Source organism: Vitis vinifera, chromosome 3, assembly GCF_030704535.1.
Source record: "Vitis vinifera cultivar Pinot Noir 40024 chromosome 3, ASM3070453v1".
Lineage (NCBI taxonomy): Eukaryota > Viridiplantae > Streptophyta > Magnoliopsida > Vitales > Vitaceae > Vitis > Vitis vinifera.
The window spans coordinates 4,695,429-4,711,996 of NC_081807.1; the positions used below are offsets into that span (position 1 = coordinate 4,695,429).

General features: G+C 32.9%; 1 protein-coding gene, 1 long non-coding RNA gene and 1 pseudogene across 2 annotated transcripts; all 3 read left to right on the plus strand.

Moving 5' to 3' along the window:
* Positions 1 to 3,420: 3,420 nt before the first annotated feature.
* On the plus strand, positions 3,421 to 4,868 carry LOC100258826 (jasmonate-induced oxygenase 2). Its single transcript, XM_003631571.4, has 3 exons — positions 3,421 to 3,950; positions 4,031 to 4,358; positions 4,454 to 4,868. Exons 1-3 carry the CDS (start codon positions 3,508 to 3,510, stop codon positions 4,709 to 4,711), a joined length of 1,029 nt encoding a protein of 342 aa, XP_003631619.1. The 5' UTR covers positions 3,421 to 3,507; the 3' UTR covers positions 4,712 to 4,868.
* Positions 4,869 to 6,673: 1,805 nt separating this feature from the next.
* On the plus strand, positions 6,674 to 7,654 carry LOC109122052 (protein DOWNY MILDEW RESISTANCE 6-like; annotated as a pseudogene).
* Positions 7,655 to 11,381: 3,727 nt separating this feature from the next.
* Positions 11,382 to 16,507, plus strand: LOC104878795 (uncharacterized). The gene is made up of 2 exons (XR_785440.2): positions 11,382 to 11,609; positions 16,069 to 16,507. It is a non-coding gene; the product is annotated as an uncharacterized LOC104878795 (long non-coding RNA).
* The last annotated feature ends 61 nt before the right edge of the window (positions 16,508 to 16,568 follow it).

Consider the following 16,568-nt stretch of genomic DNA (forward strand, 5'->3'; position numbering starts at 1 on the left):
TGAAACTAAGTAAAAAAAAAAAAAAACTAAATTAATAACAAAACGAATATTGATTTTTAATTTAATTGATTTAAGTTTGAGGTTTTCCACAATATAACTTAAGGTATAGAAATAGAGATAACAAAGGTTTCTTAACTAGAGTGATCTTAGGGTTTTGGGATTCTTGGCCGCTTGCAATCAACTTGAGCCCTATAACTCAAAAGTACATCTAAAACTTAATTTTTCTTTTTAAAACAAGTTCTTAAAACTATCATGTAGGACCTCAGGCACTACCAATTCTCCTAAAAGCAATTGCTGTTAAGAAATGTGCATACTCTAACCTTATAGTGCATTCACCCAAGTGCTCACGGCGAACACAAAGAGAGTTGATGGATGCAGCCAACCCTCTGATTTGTCAACACATCAAATGAATGAAATTATTATCAATTTAAGGTTTGGCTTTTTAACATTTCCTACTCCTTCTAACTTCGTTTTGGGGCAGATAACTATAAGAAAAATCAGGATTACTAATGATCAAGAGTTACCAAGAATCACTAGTATCGAATAATCACCTACTATATTATTCTCTAAACTAACTCACAATGATAGGATAAAAAATTAATAAATTGTAACTCAACCATTAATTAATCTTATTGTTATAATAATTTACCTAATGTCCCTATAAGTTTTCTAACCGTTAGTTTTTATGTTTAAGCCCCAAGTTAGCTTTTTATCCTCTCATGGGGGTAATGTCACATTCACAATCCATAATAAAGTAAAAATTCATAATTTGAAATAAAGGAAACTAAAAACAATACATTCAATAAAGAAGAAAATAAATAAACCAAAAGTTCTCGTATTCTTCCCCACGAAATGTCTAACTCTTGGAAGATCACCTAAACACTATAACTAAAAGAGTTTTTATAGTAACTTCAATGACCTAACATGTGGTACACTCTCATTGGCCACTTATTGTAACGAAAAGTCATAAATAACCTTTAAAAAAAACCCCAAAAATTACGAGTTCTAAATGAGTATGATGCGTTTTGAATTGGATAAAGGCATTTGAAACTCGTTTTGACATGTCTCAGAGCCTAAAATCGGTCACTAATGGTTGAGTTCGAAATTTGGGTGAGTTCAAATCAATTTTGAACTCATAAGTGGGAAATAAATGGTCCAATTTGAAATCAACAAGGTGAGTTCAAAATTCATAGTGAATTTTGAACTCACTCACTGCCCATGTATGTTCATTTGACTTTGAAATGTATGCCTCTTGTTTGAAATAGGTAAAGAGATTCAAACTTAGCCAATGCCAAAAGTTTTCTTTCATTTCTTTGAGTTTTAAATGGACAAAAACCATTTCAAATCCAAGTGACCAATTTCGAACTCAGTTTTTCTCTCTAACTAGTTTGCTTTAAATGTGCATAACTTCCTTATTTAGCTCTAATTTGGACATTGTTTGAAGCTTTGAATTCCTAACTTCCCATGCTTCAAAACAATATATAGCTTGCCTAAAATGGACTTTGGGAAATGCTCCAAATTTCATTTTAAAGTCAGAGTATATGTTATTACCAGATTTTGAGTCCCAAATTTCCATGCAAACTTGATGAATTTTGTTTCATGCCTCATTTTCTATGTTTGTATGCCTTATTTCTTACTTCATGATAATGGTCATTCCTCATCTCCCAAACTCACGATATCCTCGTCTTTCCTTTCTTCATATTTCATGAGTCTTGACTTGTTCATTTTCTCATTTAACCCCTTCTTATTCTTTCAAAATCTAAATTGATTCACCTTACACCATTTTCTTTTCTTAAACCTGAGATAAATCTCCAAAATACAAGTTAAACTCATGGCTAGGACCTTAGTATCAATTTGGGTAGAGTCAGATGATTTGAGTGTCTTATGATATATAAATCATATCAAATATATGTCATTTGAGCACATATTTTAGCTCCAATCACAATTCCAACATTTGATATTGTTCTTACTCGTCTGATGTTAGGAATTTATGGAATTTTTGTATTTCAACCTATCATTCCTCGATTTGGATTTATCACGCCTATTACCTTTATTATGATTTCTAGCTTTGCTCTCCATATTTAATGTTGATCATGAATTTGAAAAACCTTCTTCATGCTTCTTGATCTCCTCGGTTATAATCATGTCTACTACATTCGAAAACACCAATTTTGATTTTTTGGATGAACTATTGATTGAGGTGATTGTGTCTTTCCAACTCTCAAGCAATTAACCGAGGATTAATAAGGCTTGAATCTTATCATCAAATTTAATAACCATCGAATTTAATTAATTTGTGGTCTCATTAAATTCATTCAAGTGCTACTTGAAATTCTCATTCTCGAACATCTTTAAATTAAATAATTTTTTAATTAAGTGTACCTTACTTGTTGTAGAGAGTTGTTCATTCATGTTAGGCAGCCATGAGAGAAGTCGTTGTGTAAGCATGAGACCAAATGGCCAACTAATGATTTAATTAATTTATATTGTTATAAGACATTTTTAATCTACGTATCAAAATTAATTTATTAAAAATGTCTTATAAAAAAGTAATGTTTTTAGTGAGAAAAAGGTCTCATGAGAAATATACGTATCAATAAATTAATTGATTAAAAATATAAAAATTTTGGATAAAACCGTAACAAATTATCATTGAAAATTATTTTTTGTATTTTATTTTAAAACTTATATAATAAGATAAACAAATGAAGGATACATTTGGAACCGTTACCAAGAATAATTTTTTGTTTTTGGGAATAAAGGAATATGAAAATACTTTGATTTTCAATTGTTTCTAAAACATGTTTTTGAAAATTGTCATGACAATAAGACATTTGTTGATAACTTATTTTAAGTATTTTTTTTAGTAGTTTTACCTTTTTAAAAAAAATGTAAAAAATGATTGAAAATAAAATATTATATATAAAAATTATTTTTTAAAAATATAAAAAATAAGTTTATAATAATATAAGTTTTTAAATAAACCTTTATTCTAAATTTAAAAATGGTTTTTAAACTTAAAAAAATATTTTTTCAAGAATCATTTTTAAAAGTGTTTCTAAACAATTTATCTTATCAAATTGATAACCTTTGCACTCGTTAACTTTGACCTAGAATTCAAAAATATTTGTGACACCATCTTATTTAGTAATCAAACACTGATCGACTAAGCGAAAGGTATCTTTGATCAGAGCATTAGACTCCAATTCAAATACGGATGAAACATTTTAATGTGGAGGGAGCTGTCGGCAAAATCATTGAGAGAGATTCCCTTTGGGACTGCAGTATCACTTGACCAATTATCATTAATATATGCGCAATCCATGAGGTCACACCCTCAACCAAACCTTAAAAAGTAACCCAAATTATGCCCAGGTTCAATGTACTAAACCAACCCCACCACACTACAAAAACCACCTGCCGTGTGGCCCAATTTCCCGTCACCATCTACACCTGCTGCCACCAGTGCTTAACCCCCATTTCTAACTTCCAACCACTACCACAGCCATGGGAGAGGTCGATCCAGCCTTCATCCAAGACACCCAACATAGGCCTAAGCTCGCTGTTATCGAAGCTGAAGGCATCCCCCTCATTGATCTCTCTTCCGCCAATGCTTCCAACCATGTTTCTCAAATAGCTGACGCATCCAAGAATTGGGGCTTCTTTCAAGTCATCAACCATGGGGTGCCCTCGGAGTCTCGCCGGAAAATTGAGGGTGCGGCGAGGAAATTCTTCGCTCTGCCATTGGAGGAGAAGAGGAAGGTGAGTAGAGATGAGGTGAATCCTTTGGGGTATTTTGATTCGGAGCTTACCAAGAACGTTAGGGACTGGAAGGAAGTCTTTGATTTCGTGGTGTCAACCCCCACCGTGATCCCTGTTTCGCCTGATCCTGACGACAAGGAGCTCAAAGAGCTGACCAATCAGTGGCCTCAGTACCCTCCTGAATTAAGGTACAAATTTCACCAGCTAAGGCACAATAACTACAGTGAATTACTTATCTTTTTTGTTCTAATTGAACTGATTTATATAGGGAGGTATGTGAAGAGTATGCTAGAGAAATGGAAAAATTAGCTTTCAAGCTATTGGGACTCATCTCGTTGAGTTTAGGTTTGCCGGAAAACAGATTCAATCTTTTCTTTGAAGAATCAACGAACTTCATCCGCCTCAAACACTACCCACCTTGCCCCATCCCTCACCTAGCTCTGGGCGTTGGTCGCCACAAGGATGGCGGAGCCTTAACCATCCTTGCTCAGGATGATGTCGGAGGGTTGGAAGTAAAGCGAAAAACCGATGGAGAATGGATTCGAGTTAAGCCCACCCCAGATGCTTATATCATCAATGTTGGGGATATAATTCAGGTACCACCCAAGAACTTCGAATTATAAGTACATGCTTATCAGTACTGTTTGGCTCAGTTACACCCATTTGGCTAATTATACTGATATTAAACCAGGCCTGGAGCAATGATACTTATGAAAGTGTGGAGCACAGGGTGACTGTGAATTCAGAGAGGGAAAGGTTTTCGATTCCGTTCTCTTTCAATCCCGGGCAGCATGTTTGGGTGAAGCCCTTGGAGGAGCTGACGAAGGGGGAAAAGCAAAATTACAGAGCATACAACTGGGGAAAGTTCTTTTCTGCGAGAAGGCGCAGCAATTTCAAGAAGCTTGATGTGGAAAACCTCCAAATTTCTCATTTCAAGGTATCAGAGTAAAAGTGTCAGTAGGACAGTATCTATCTGTAATCAGTAAGAGCTTGTTTTAGCCCGTTCACCATCCAGTATATAGGCTAAGTACATGTTGAATTTGGAGGTTTGGTGTGACAATAATAATGTAATTTGCTTGATAAATAAACAGCAATGTTGGGATATACTTTTTAGGCTATGTCTGATGAACGCTTTTTCCCAAATTATTATTCAAAATGTCCCTTTGGTGATATGCTTCCAAGACTACTTTTCAACCACTGTCGGAGGTGGGTTGCGATCTATACAAATAAGAGGACAATTACACTTGATTGACCCCATATACACAGTTGTTACATCATCTATCACCACTCCAATCCATACATCAAATGTATCACTAGAGATAGTAACATTGTCTTTACCTAAAAATAATAATAATAGTAACTAAAAATATCACTGTAGATAATAGGATGTACTAACTTATTTAGCACTGTCATCACTTCAACCTCTACATCAAATATGTCAGGAAATAATAACATTATTTTTACTTAAAAATAATAATGTTAGTAACTAAAAGTACCACTATAGATAGCAAATATGCACTATTATATTTAGTTTTTTATTGTCATTGTTATGACTTTGGTAGCAATTATTAAATAACATGCCCAAAAAAATAGGTATAATGTACTCTTTAAAAACATTATTTATTAAAGAAAAAAACAATTTTAATGGTTTAAATTTTTAATTAAACAAAAATGTACTTTTTTTACATGTTTAATATAATAAAAAAAAATCATTAGGGGTTTTTTTTATTTTAAATATCAATGTATTATGATGGGAGTTGTGAATTTATATTCAAAATTTTAATACAAACACTTTTAAAATTTTTATTTTACCTATCTTCAAATATTACTTTTAAAATTAAATACTCTTAAAAAATTATCATTACTAATTTTTTGTTGAATGAAATTAAAGGTAAACTAATATTTTTTTTTTGTATATTATTTTTTTTTTGTTTTTATTTTGAAGAAAACAAAAACTTTAATTTCTAGTGTTTTTTTAAATTTCATTTTTAAAAAATCTAGGTTTAAAATTCTATAAGAAAAATTAGAAATAAAAAATATAGAAAATGAGATCTATAATAATGAAACAAAATAAAATATTGTATATACGAAATCAATATTATTTAAAATACTAATATTTATTTATTTATTTATTTATTAGATTTTTAATTATTATAGATGAATATATTTTTATATTAAAAACTAATTTATGTTAATGTATTAATTATACATCACATTTAAATAAAATGAAAAAATAAATAAATGAATTGTACTTTAAAAAAAATTCTAATTTTTTTAATTAAATAGAATTTTAAAAATCGAGAAAATAGATGAGAAATATTTTTTTAAAAAAATTAAAATTAAAAAAAGGAAAGGGTTATAGGAACAAACAGTGTAAAGTAAAGTAGAACAGAAAGGGTTTTTCTTCTAAGAAATGAGGGCAATGACGTCATAGGAAAATGTGACATGATGAAAATATGTTGAATAGTAGTTTTGGAAGCATGGATACAGTTATTATTTTAGTACATGATTTGGAAATTATTTTTCTCATAATGTACTCTCCATGAAACCACTTTTTTAAGTTTACAATTTAGCCATGTTTTTCAAATAGTGCACTTTGACATGATTCCCCTCAAACATGTACAAAGTCACTATCCTATACATGATATGATTTGAAAATTATTTTCCTTAAAATATACTCCTATAAACCTATTTTTTAAAATTTTCAACTCATTCATATTTTCCAAATACCATGATTCCTTGAACTTATAAAACGTATCCCATTTATGTCATTATGTCAAGGTTCAATGAACCAAACCAACCCCACTACACTACAAAAATCACCTGCCAAGTGGCCCAAGTCCCCTTCACAATCTCAACCTGCAGCTACCAGTGCATAACCACCATTTCTAGGTTCTAATCACTACCACAGCCATGGGAGAGGTCGATCCAGCCTTCATCCAAGACACCCAACATGGGCCTAAGCTCGTTGTTATCGAAGCTGAAGGCATCCCACTCATTGATCTCTCTTCCGCCAATGCCTCTAACCATGTTTCTCAAATAGCTGATGCATCCAAGAATCGAGGCTTCTTTCAAGTCATCAACCATGGGATGCCCTCGGAGTCTCGCCGGAAAATTGAGGATGCGGCGAGGAAGTTCTTCGCTCTGCCATTGTAGGAGAAGAGGAAGGTGAGTAGAGATGGGGTGAATCCTTTGTGGTATTTTGATACTGAGCATACCAAGAACGTTAGGGACTGGAAGGAAGTCTTTGATTTCGTGGTGTCATCCCCCGCCTTCATCCCTGCTTCGCCTGATCCTGACGACAAGGAGCTCAAAGAGTTGATCAATCAGTGGCCTCAGTACTCTCCTGAATTAAGGTACAAATTCCACCAGCTAAGGCAGAGTCACTTCAATGATTTACTTGGTTTTTTGGTTCTAATTGAACCAATTTATACAGGGAGGTATGTGAAGAATATGCTAGAGAAATGGAAAAACTAGCTTTCAAGATGTTGGGACTCATCTCTCTGAGCTTAGGTTTGCCGGAAAACAGATTCAATCTTTTCTTTGAAGAATCAACTACCTTCATCCGCCTCAATCACTACCCACCATGCCCCATCCCTCACCTAGCTCTGGGTGTTCGTTGCCAAAAGGATGCCGAAGCCTTAACCATCCTTGCCCAGGATGATGTCAGAGGGTTGGAAGTAAAGCAAAAAACTGATGGAGAATGGATTCGAGTTAAGCCCACCCTAGATGCATATATCATCAATGTTGGGGATATAATTCAAGTACCACCCAAGAACTTTGAATTAGTACCTGATAAGGAAAATGGTTCGTTTGAAAGTCAACTTCAATCTCTATCAAATCCTCCGTGATCGTCTCTATATTTCAGTAATATGTACAGCTAATCTCCTATATTTGTTTTGGTAACCAACCATGTATAGTTCCCTTTATTGTGGAGTTAATTTGGTAAGTCTGTAACGCTAGGTTGTATACTATATATATACTTCTTGCCTTGATCTATAGAAAGAACAATCTTTAACTCTCAAAGCCTGTATCGTCTTTATGGTATCAGAGCAACCATAGCTCACATAGTTGATTCTCATGCCTCACCAAACCCATAAACCAACGAAGGCTCTAGCCCTTCCCCCTCAATTGTTTCCTCCATCGACACTGCTGCCAACATCTCTATATACACTACTCAAAACCTCATAGCCATAAACGCCTCTTCCCAAACCCCCATCAAACTCACTCAACACAATTTTTCTGCATGGAGACTCCAATTTTACACTCTCCTAGTCGGTTATGATTTACTGGGATATGTCAATGGCACTTTACCATGTCCTTCTAGCACTCTTACTTCTGAAAAGGGTACTACAACCCCAAACCCAGCTTACACCCATTGGATTCGTCAAGACCATCTTCTTAATGCTATTGTTTCATCACTTAGTCCAACAATTTTCTCATTCATTGCATCAGCCACAACCTCCCTTGAGGCTTGGTCTACACTTCACAACACCTATGCTAAAGCATCTCGAAGCCGAATAATTCATTATCGGACTCAACTCGACAACTTGTCCAAAGGCACTCAGTCCATAACACAGTATATGCAATTTGTTAAAATTTGCGTTGATGTTCTCTATCTCATGAACGTCACCATAGACCCTGAGGACTTCATTATTCAAATATTTCATGGTTTGCCTGAGATGTACAAAGATTTACACTCAACCATCCATGCCCATGAAACTGTTTTTCCTTTGAGGAACTTTATGAGAAATTGCTTCCTCTTGAGGCTCAAACTTTATGAGAATCTGCCAAGTATTCTTCTTGGAATGTCTCATTGCCTGCTTCCACCAATGCTGCTACCAAACAACCACAATCGCATCGATTCTTCAATCAACAGCCTTACTCTTCGTCTCAATACCGTACATCCAAACAACCTCAACCAATGACTACCTCGAATACTTCGAATCACACCCCTCATCCATATAAGGGGACTTGTCAATTGTGTGGTGTTCAAGGACACTCAGCGAAAAGATGTCCATCATTTCGATATATTGCCAGTCAACATCATGGTGTTCCACCCAATTACAGTTACCGCCCCTCTTCTGCACAAACACATGCGACAACTCAACCAACTGTTGTCTCTCCAAATTGGGTCTTGGATTTTGGTGCCTCACACCACATATCTAATGATCTTCAGAATCTATCTTTGCATTCCGACTATGCTGGCCCAGACGACATAATTATTGGTGATGGTAAAGGTCTAGAAATCACACACACAGGATCCACCACCCTCCCAACTGCATTAAAGCTACTTCAACTTAATAATATCCCTTGTGTTCTCACCATGAAAAAGAACTTGATTTCAATTTCCCAATTTTGCTTAACAAATAATGTTTTCATTGAATTCTTACCCACTTGTTTTTATGTGAATGGTCTATGTACGGGGGCAAGAATTTTGCATGGACCAACTAGCACTACAAAAAAATAGATTTTTAATGACGAATCTTTAGTCACGGCCCACCAAAGATATTATTGGGTAAGGTTGTGACTATATGTGTTAAATCAAATTTGGAAAAAAAAAAAAACATGTTTAGTCACGGTGATTTTATCAACCGTCACCAAAAGGATTAATAAGAGGTATTTTAGTCACGGATTTATTTAAAACTGTGACTATTTGTAAATTTATGGAGGGAAATTTTGGCGCCAATAACTTTAGTCACGGTTATTTTATCATCCGTGACAAAAAGTGTAATGAAAAAGATGTTTTAGTCACAGGTTTTTGTGAAACCGTCACTAAATAGATATTTTGTGACTTTGAGTGACGTGATTGATTGACCGTGACTTTTAGTCACGCCATTGATTGACCGTGACTGTATAAGAACCTGTAGTTACAAATTTCGCTTGACCATTACCAATGCATAGAGTTTTTTTTAAATATTTTGAACCTATGGCCACGGGGTTCACACAATCGTGACCAAAGTCTATTATTTATTTTAAACAATTTTTGGGTTACCTATTATAATTTTTTAGAAAATCTTATATATATATATATATATATATCATAAATAGAAATTATCATTAATAGTAATAATAATAGTTCTTATTAATTATAAAAAGTTTAAAGTTATATTACTATTTTTTTTTAAGTTAAGAAACAAATTAGTGTGTTACCTATTTTTCTTTAGTTAAAATTATTTAATTTCCTTGTTATAATTAATGTTTTAATAAGAAGCAAAATAAAGTTTAATAAATTAGTTTAAAAATATGATGGTTCAATTTGATATTATTTGATAAAAAGTTTAAATGCAAGTGAGTTAGCAAATTAAAAAACAATTTTGATTTTATATATGATAAATAATTCTTATTATATTTAAAGTATCAATAGTCATGATAACTAAATTTTACTATGAACAATTACTAGTAAAATTGTTTATAGTTTTATTTAATTTTCAATCATAAAATATTATTTAATCTTTATGATTTTTGCAATACAAAAACAATTTATAACTACAAAAATAACATCCTCTGTTTATGATTAAAAATAAAAGTTCTAAACTTTTATAATTCTTAAATTTGTAAAATTAACAAATTTATAAAGTTAAAATTCATGGAAAAATATTCTTAAATGCATCATTCTCTGTTTATGTTTATTATATTTAGTACCAAATGGAAGTCTGAAATTCTGTTGTCCAAATGTATAATGAAATTAAGCTACAAGCATATGGGATAAGGTAGAAATTAATATCATCAAATATGAAAAACTGATACCATATGATAAAATAATAGTAGATTGGTATAAGATATAAAGGGACTGAAAATAATGAAGACAGAGTAGGAGTAGGATGCACATATAACATTTCCTAACACCTAAGGCCCACAAAAATACCAATAAATTATAGTTTTATTTGTGAAGTATTTTTTATTTTTTTATTTTTATTTTTTATTTATAACCGTGGATGTCCGGACCAGCTTAAGCACATCTCGACTAATCCCACGAGGCCCTGAGGGGACTCGAACTGGTTTATTTGTGAAGTATTTTGACATTTTCATAAACAATTATACAAAAAACGGTTTTTTAAAACATTTTTAAAAATTTTTTTGCCGATGTATTTTAAAATAAAAGTTGATTTAGAAACCTAAAATATTCTTAATATATATTTTTTATGTTTTTAAATATGTTTTAAAAAATAACATTTATATGTTATATTTTATTTTTAATTATTCTTTGTATTTATATAAAATTTTTAAATTTTAAACTTGATAATTTTAAAACTTAAAAAACTTGATAAAACTTAATAAAAATTTTAGAATAACACTTTGAGTAAAACATTGAACTTTCAAAATTAATTTAAATTTAAAATTTTAAAAATAATTGTAAATTTAAAATTTTAAAATAATTGTAAATTTTAAAAATTTGATAATTTTAAAACTTGAAAAACTTTTTAAATTAATAGTTCTGAACACAGAACAATAACAATAACAATAAAAAAATTTTAGGGTATAACAATAAAATTAAATTATTTTTTTTGGGTATAACAATAACAATAAAAAAAGCCATGAGACATTTTTTTCTAATGGAAAAATGTCTTTCTTTTAACCATGTGGGTATACCCCACGGCCACATCACTTTCCTAATCGAATATAAAGCCTTTCTTTCTCTCTCCTGCCAACCCATTTTCTCTTCCTCTCCAAAACCCACGGCCATAAAACCCACAAAACCTACCCACAACCCCCATTGCTTGGAGGAAGCTATTGTCAAAAAAAGCTTATGGAAGCCATGCTGAAGAAGCCCCATGGAAGCTATGGTCGGTAAAGCTGAAGCCACCTCCAAGAAACTCCCGTGAAAATCATCTCTCTAGGTTTTGGTGAGTTTTGGGAATTTTTTTTTTTTTTTGGGTTTTGTTAGTTGGTATTTTGGAAATGTTTGTGATTAGGTTTGAGATTCCATTGTTATTTGGTTTATTTCCATTGTTATTGGGTTTATTTTCATTGTTATAGGGTTTTGGTGCTTTTGGAAAAAATGAAAATGATATATGTTGCGAGTGTTTGAAATGTTTTTATACATTAAATTCTATTAGAGTAATTCATTGTTCTTAGAATAATTAAATTTGAAATTCATAATATAATTAAATTTCTCTCTGATTTAACACTACAAAAACCACACTTAATAGCTTCCCTAATTTGATATCCAAATAATATTTCCCAGCAATTGATTGGGCATGGTTTACTTCTTAATTTCCCTAATTTGGTACCCCTGCTGCCGCATGTAGTGGAAGTTATTTTTGCTGTATTTATGATTCTTTTTTTCTTCCTAACTTGGAATTCTTGGTAGCTACGACTATGAACAATAATTATAAGAAAGGTTTGTGTTAGGTTTCTCATGACAACTTCTTAAGCCTGAGGGCTGAGGGCTGAGAGAGAGGCGAAGTGGGGCTTCTAGATGATGTAAACATCTAAGTTTTTTGTTTGTGTAAAGCTCATGAAGATTACTACTTAAATATAAAATATGTTTGTGTATCTCTATTCTCTACATTATATCCTATATTTCTTAAATATAAAATTAATATCTATCCCAGATTACTACTTAAATCTTTTTATGGTATATTCAAGAAAGGAAAGATATAAATAATATTAATATTAATTGGAATTAAATTAGGATTACTATTGATTTAGTAATTGAAATCTTTTTTATTTTATTTTTCTTTATTCCTATAACCATAAAACATTCATTTTTATCTTATTACCATCTTATATTATTTAAATATAAAACTAATATCTTTATCATATATTATTTAAATGCAAAATTAATTAAATATAAAATTATATTCTATAATATTTAAATATAAAATTAATATATAGGTACACCTCATGACTGGATGTATCCTTCTACCCATGTATTTATTTACTACTTAAATCTTTTTATGGTATATTCAAGAAAGGAAAGATATAAATAAGATTAATATTAATTGAAATTAAATTAGGATTACTATTAATTAAGTAATTGAAATCTTTTTTATTTTATTTTTCTTTATTCCTATAACCATAAAAACATTCATTTTTATCTCATTACCATCTTATATTATTTAAATATAAAAGTAATATCTTTATCATATATTATTTAAATGCAAAATTAATTAAATATAAAATTATATTCTATATTCTATAGTGGTGGTTTTTATGTATGGTTGAATTCTCCTACTACGAAAAAACCTTTGATTGTATTTTCCAATGTTAAGACTTCACTTCCAAATTGGCATCATCGACTTGGTCATCCCTCTTCCAAAGTTCTTCAATATTTAGTTTCCTCTAAGAGTCATTCTTTATCATCTAATGATATTTCTACTTTTGCTTGTAATTCTTGTAAGTGCAATAAAAGTCATAAACTACCTTTCTCTACATCATCTATTACAAGTTCATCTCATTTACAAACTATTTACTCAAATGTTTGGAGTTCTCCCATTGTATCAAATGATAACTTTAAATACTATGTTATCTTTGTCGATCACTTCACCAAATATGTCTGGTTATATCCACTTCAAAAGAAATCTAATGTCTATGATGTTTTTGTTCGATTTAAAGCTCTAGTTGAAAACTACTTCAGTTCCAAAATAATTCAAATCTATTATGACAATAGTGGTGAATTTCTAGCGTTAAAAGATTATTTTGCTCTTGCTAGCATTACTCATCTCACCACCCCACCTCATACTCCTAAGCATAATGGTTACTCCAAACGTCATCATAGACACATTGTCAAAACCAGACTCATCCTTTTCCATCATGCATCCATTCCTACTTCTTTTTGGCCCTTTGCCTTTTAAGCTATAGTCTATCTTATTAATCGAATGCTTAAACCAAACCTCTCATTCCTCTCTTCCTATGAGAAATTATTCAATCACAAACCTAATTCTTGACAAATTATGAATGTTTGGTTGTCTTTGTTATCCTTAGTTACTCCCATATAATGACCACAAACTTCAATCCAAATCTCGTCCATGTGTCTTCTTAGGTTACTCTCTTACACAAAGTGCATACCTTTGCCTTGATCGAGTTTCCCACAAGTTATTCACCTCTCATCATGTCACCTTTGTTGAGATAATGGTCCTCTTTTCTTCAACTGCCGAGAAACCTCCACCCACCATAGTCCCATCTATTCCATTCCCTCTCGTATCAATTCCCTCATCACAGGACAATACAATCTTAGGTACCACTCCAGTTAAGCATTCGACCATTCATGATACCACTCTTGCTGGCCAGTCAATTATATTACCCCCCAATGCTGAGACTACACAATCCCAACATAGTTTCCCTCCAAGCCCAATCTTGCTTTCAACCCCACATCCTACCCCTTCCCCCATCCCACCCACTCGACCCCCTACCCTCAACACCCATCCCATGGTTACAAGATCCAAGAATAATGTCTTCAAACCATCCACCAAGTATGCTTTTGTCTCTACCACTCCTGATGTTGCACCTGCCTATGTTACCCAAACTTTAAAGCTTCTTGAGTGGTGTTAAGCTATGTTTGAAGAATTTGATGCTCTTCTTCATAATGGCACATGGGAGTTGAATCCTTCTACTAAGTCACAGAATCTAGTTGGTTGCAAATGGATTTTCCGAATCAAACGCAATCCTGATGGCTCTATTGCTCAATACAAGGCTCCTCTTGTCGCCAAGGGTTTTCATCAACTCCCTGGTATTGACTATGCTAAGACATTCAGCCCGGTTGTGAAACCTACTACTGGTCTACTCATTCTTAGTCTTGCATTTTCCTTCAATTGGTCACTTTGTCAACTTGATGTGAACAATGCTTTTTCTTCATGGGACTTTTGCCAAAAATGTGTTTATGGCTCAACCACCAAGGTTTGTTGATCCTTAGTTTCCAAGCCATGTGTGTCATCTTAAGAAAGCTATTTATAGCCTCAAACAAGCACCATGTGCCTTGTATCAAGAACTGAAGCAGTTTCTACTCCATCAAGGGTTTGTGAAGCAGTTTCTACCCCAAATTTGACACTTCATTGTCCATCCATAAGAAGTCTCTATTTACCATTTTCCTACTTGTGTATGTTGATGATATTATTGTTACTAGCAATGATGATGGTACTCTCAATCATTTTGTTCACACACTTGCTACTCGGTTCTCCATTAAAGATTTAGGTGTTGCCTCTTATTTTTTAGGGGTTGAAGTTATTCCAAGCTCATTTGGTCTCTTTCTTTCTCAACACAAATATGTTTTAGATCTTTTGGAGCACACAAAAATGATGGATTCCAAGTCATTCACAACTCCTATGTCAACATCTCAGATACCTAGCCTTGTGGATGGCACATCCTTGACCAATTCGACTAAGTATCGATCTATTGTTGGTGGTCTTCGGTACCTCTTCTTCACTCAACCAAACATTGCTTTCTCAATCAATAAACTCTCTCAATTCATGCATAGACTTACTACCACTCACTGGTTGGCACTCAAACATCTTCTCCGTTATCTTAAAGGTACAACGCATCATTGTTTGTTTCTTCGAAAAGGATCCCCTCTTAGCCTTCATGCCTTCTCCGATGTAGATTGGATTGGTGATCGTGATGATCGTACTTTAACTAGTGCTCATGTTGTGTTTTTAGGTCATAATGTCATTTCTTGGAGTTCAAAGAAGCAACATTTGTTGCCCGTTCCTCAACTGAGGTAGAGTATCATGTTGTAGCTACAACTTCTTCCAAACTTCTTTGGCTTAACTCCCTATTACTTGAGTTGGGTATTTCAGTTCCCAAACCCATGCCAATCTATTGTGATAATGTCGGTACCACCTACTTATGCGCCAACCTAATTTTACATTTTGGATGAAGCATATTGCTATTTATTTTCATTTTGTGAGTTCAAGATTACACTTTTCGCGTGCCTCATTTTGCTTTCGCGGATCAACTTGTTGATGCCTTAACAAAGCCACAATCCTTAGCTCATCTACAACACTTGTGCGTCAAGCTAGGCATTCAATCGAAGTCTATCTTGAGGGGTCATGATAAGGAAAATGGTTCATTTGAAAGTCCACTTCAATCTTTATCAAATCCTATATTTTAGTAATATGTATAGCTAATCTCCTATTTTTGTTTTGGTAACCAACCATGTATAGTTTCCTTTATTGTGGAATTAATTTGGTAAGCCTGTAACAGCAACTATGTTGTATGTTGTATATATACTTATTGCCTTGATTTATAGAAAGAACGACCTTTAACTCTCAAAGCCTGTATCGTCTTTAGTACTTGCTTATCAGTACAGTTTGGCTCAAGGAATTTTACACACCCATTTGTCTAATTATCTTGATATTAAATCAGGTATGGAGCAACGATACTTATGAGAGTGTGGAGCATAGGGTGATGGTGAATTCAGAGAGGGAAAGGTTTTTGATTCCGTTCTTTTTCAATCCCGAACACCGTGTTTGGGTGCAACCCTTGGAGGAGATGACAAAGGGGGAAAAGCCAAAGTACACAACTTGGGAAAATTCTTTACTACGAGAAAGCACAATAATTTCAAGAAGCTTGATGTAGAAAACATCCAAATTTCTCATTTCAAGGCATCAAAGTAAAAAGGTCAATAGGACATTATCTATCTTTAATCAAGAAGAGCTTGTTTTAGCTCTCTAAAGTTCACCATGTAGTATATAGGATAAGTACATGATGAATTTGGAGGTTTGGTGTGAAAATAATAATGTAATTTGCTTGATAAATAAGTAGCAATGCATGCTGCATTAATGGAAGAGTCATTTTCTTCCCATACCAGGAAGAGAATTAGTAAGATCAATGGATCCTAAAGAAGCATATAGCGCCATTAATTT

Bases quoted from the DNA above. Each gene is read 5' to 3' on its own strand.
- LOC100258826 (XM_003631571.4), top strand. From the start codon at position 3,508: ATGGGAGAGGTCGATCCAGCCTTCATCCAAGACACCCAACATAGGCCT. The intron at 3,951-4,030 runs GTACAAATTTCA...TGATTTATATAG, and splicing joins CAGTACCCTCCTGAATTAAG to GGAGGTATGTGAAGAGTATG. The intron at 4,359-4,453 runs GTACCACCCAAG...ATATTAAACCAG, and splicing joins ATGTTGGGGATATAATTCAG to GCCTGGAGCAATGATACTTA.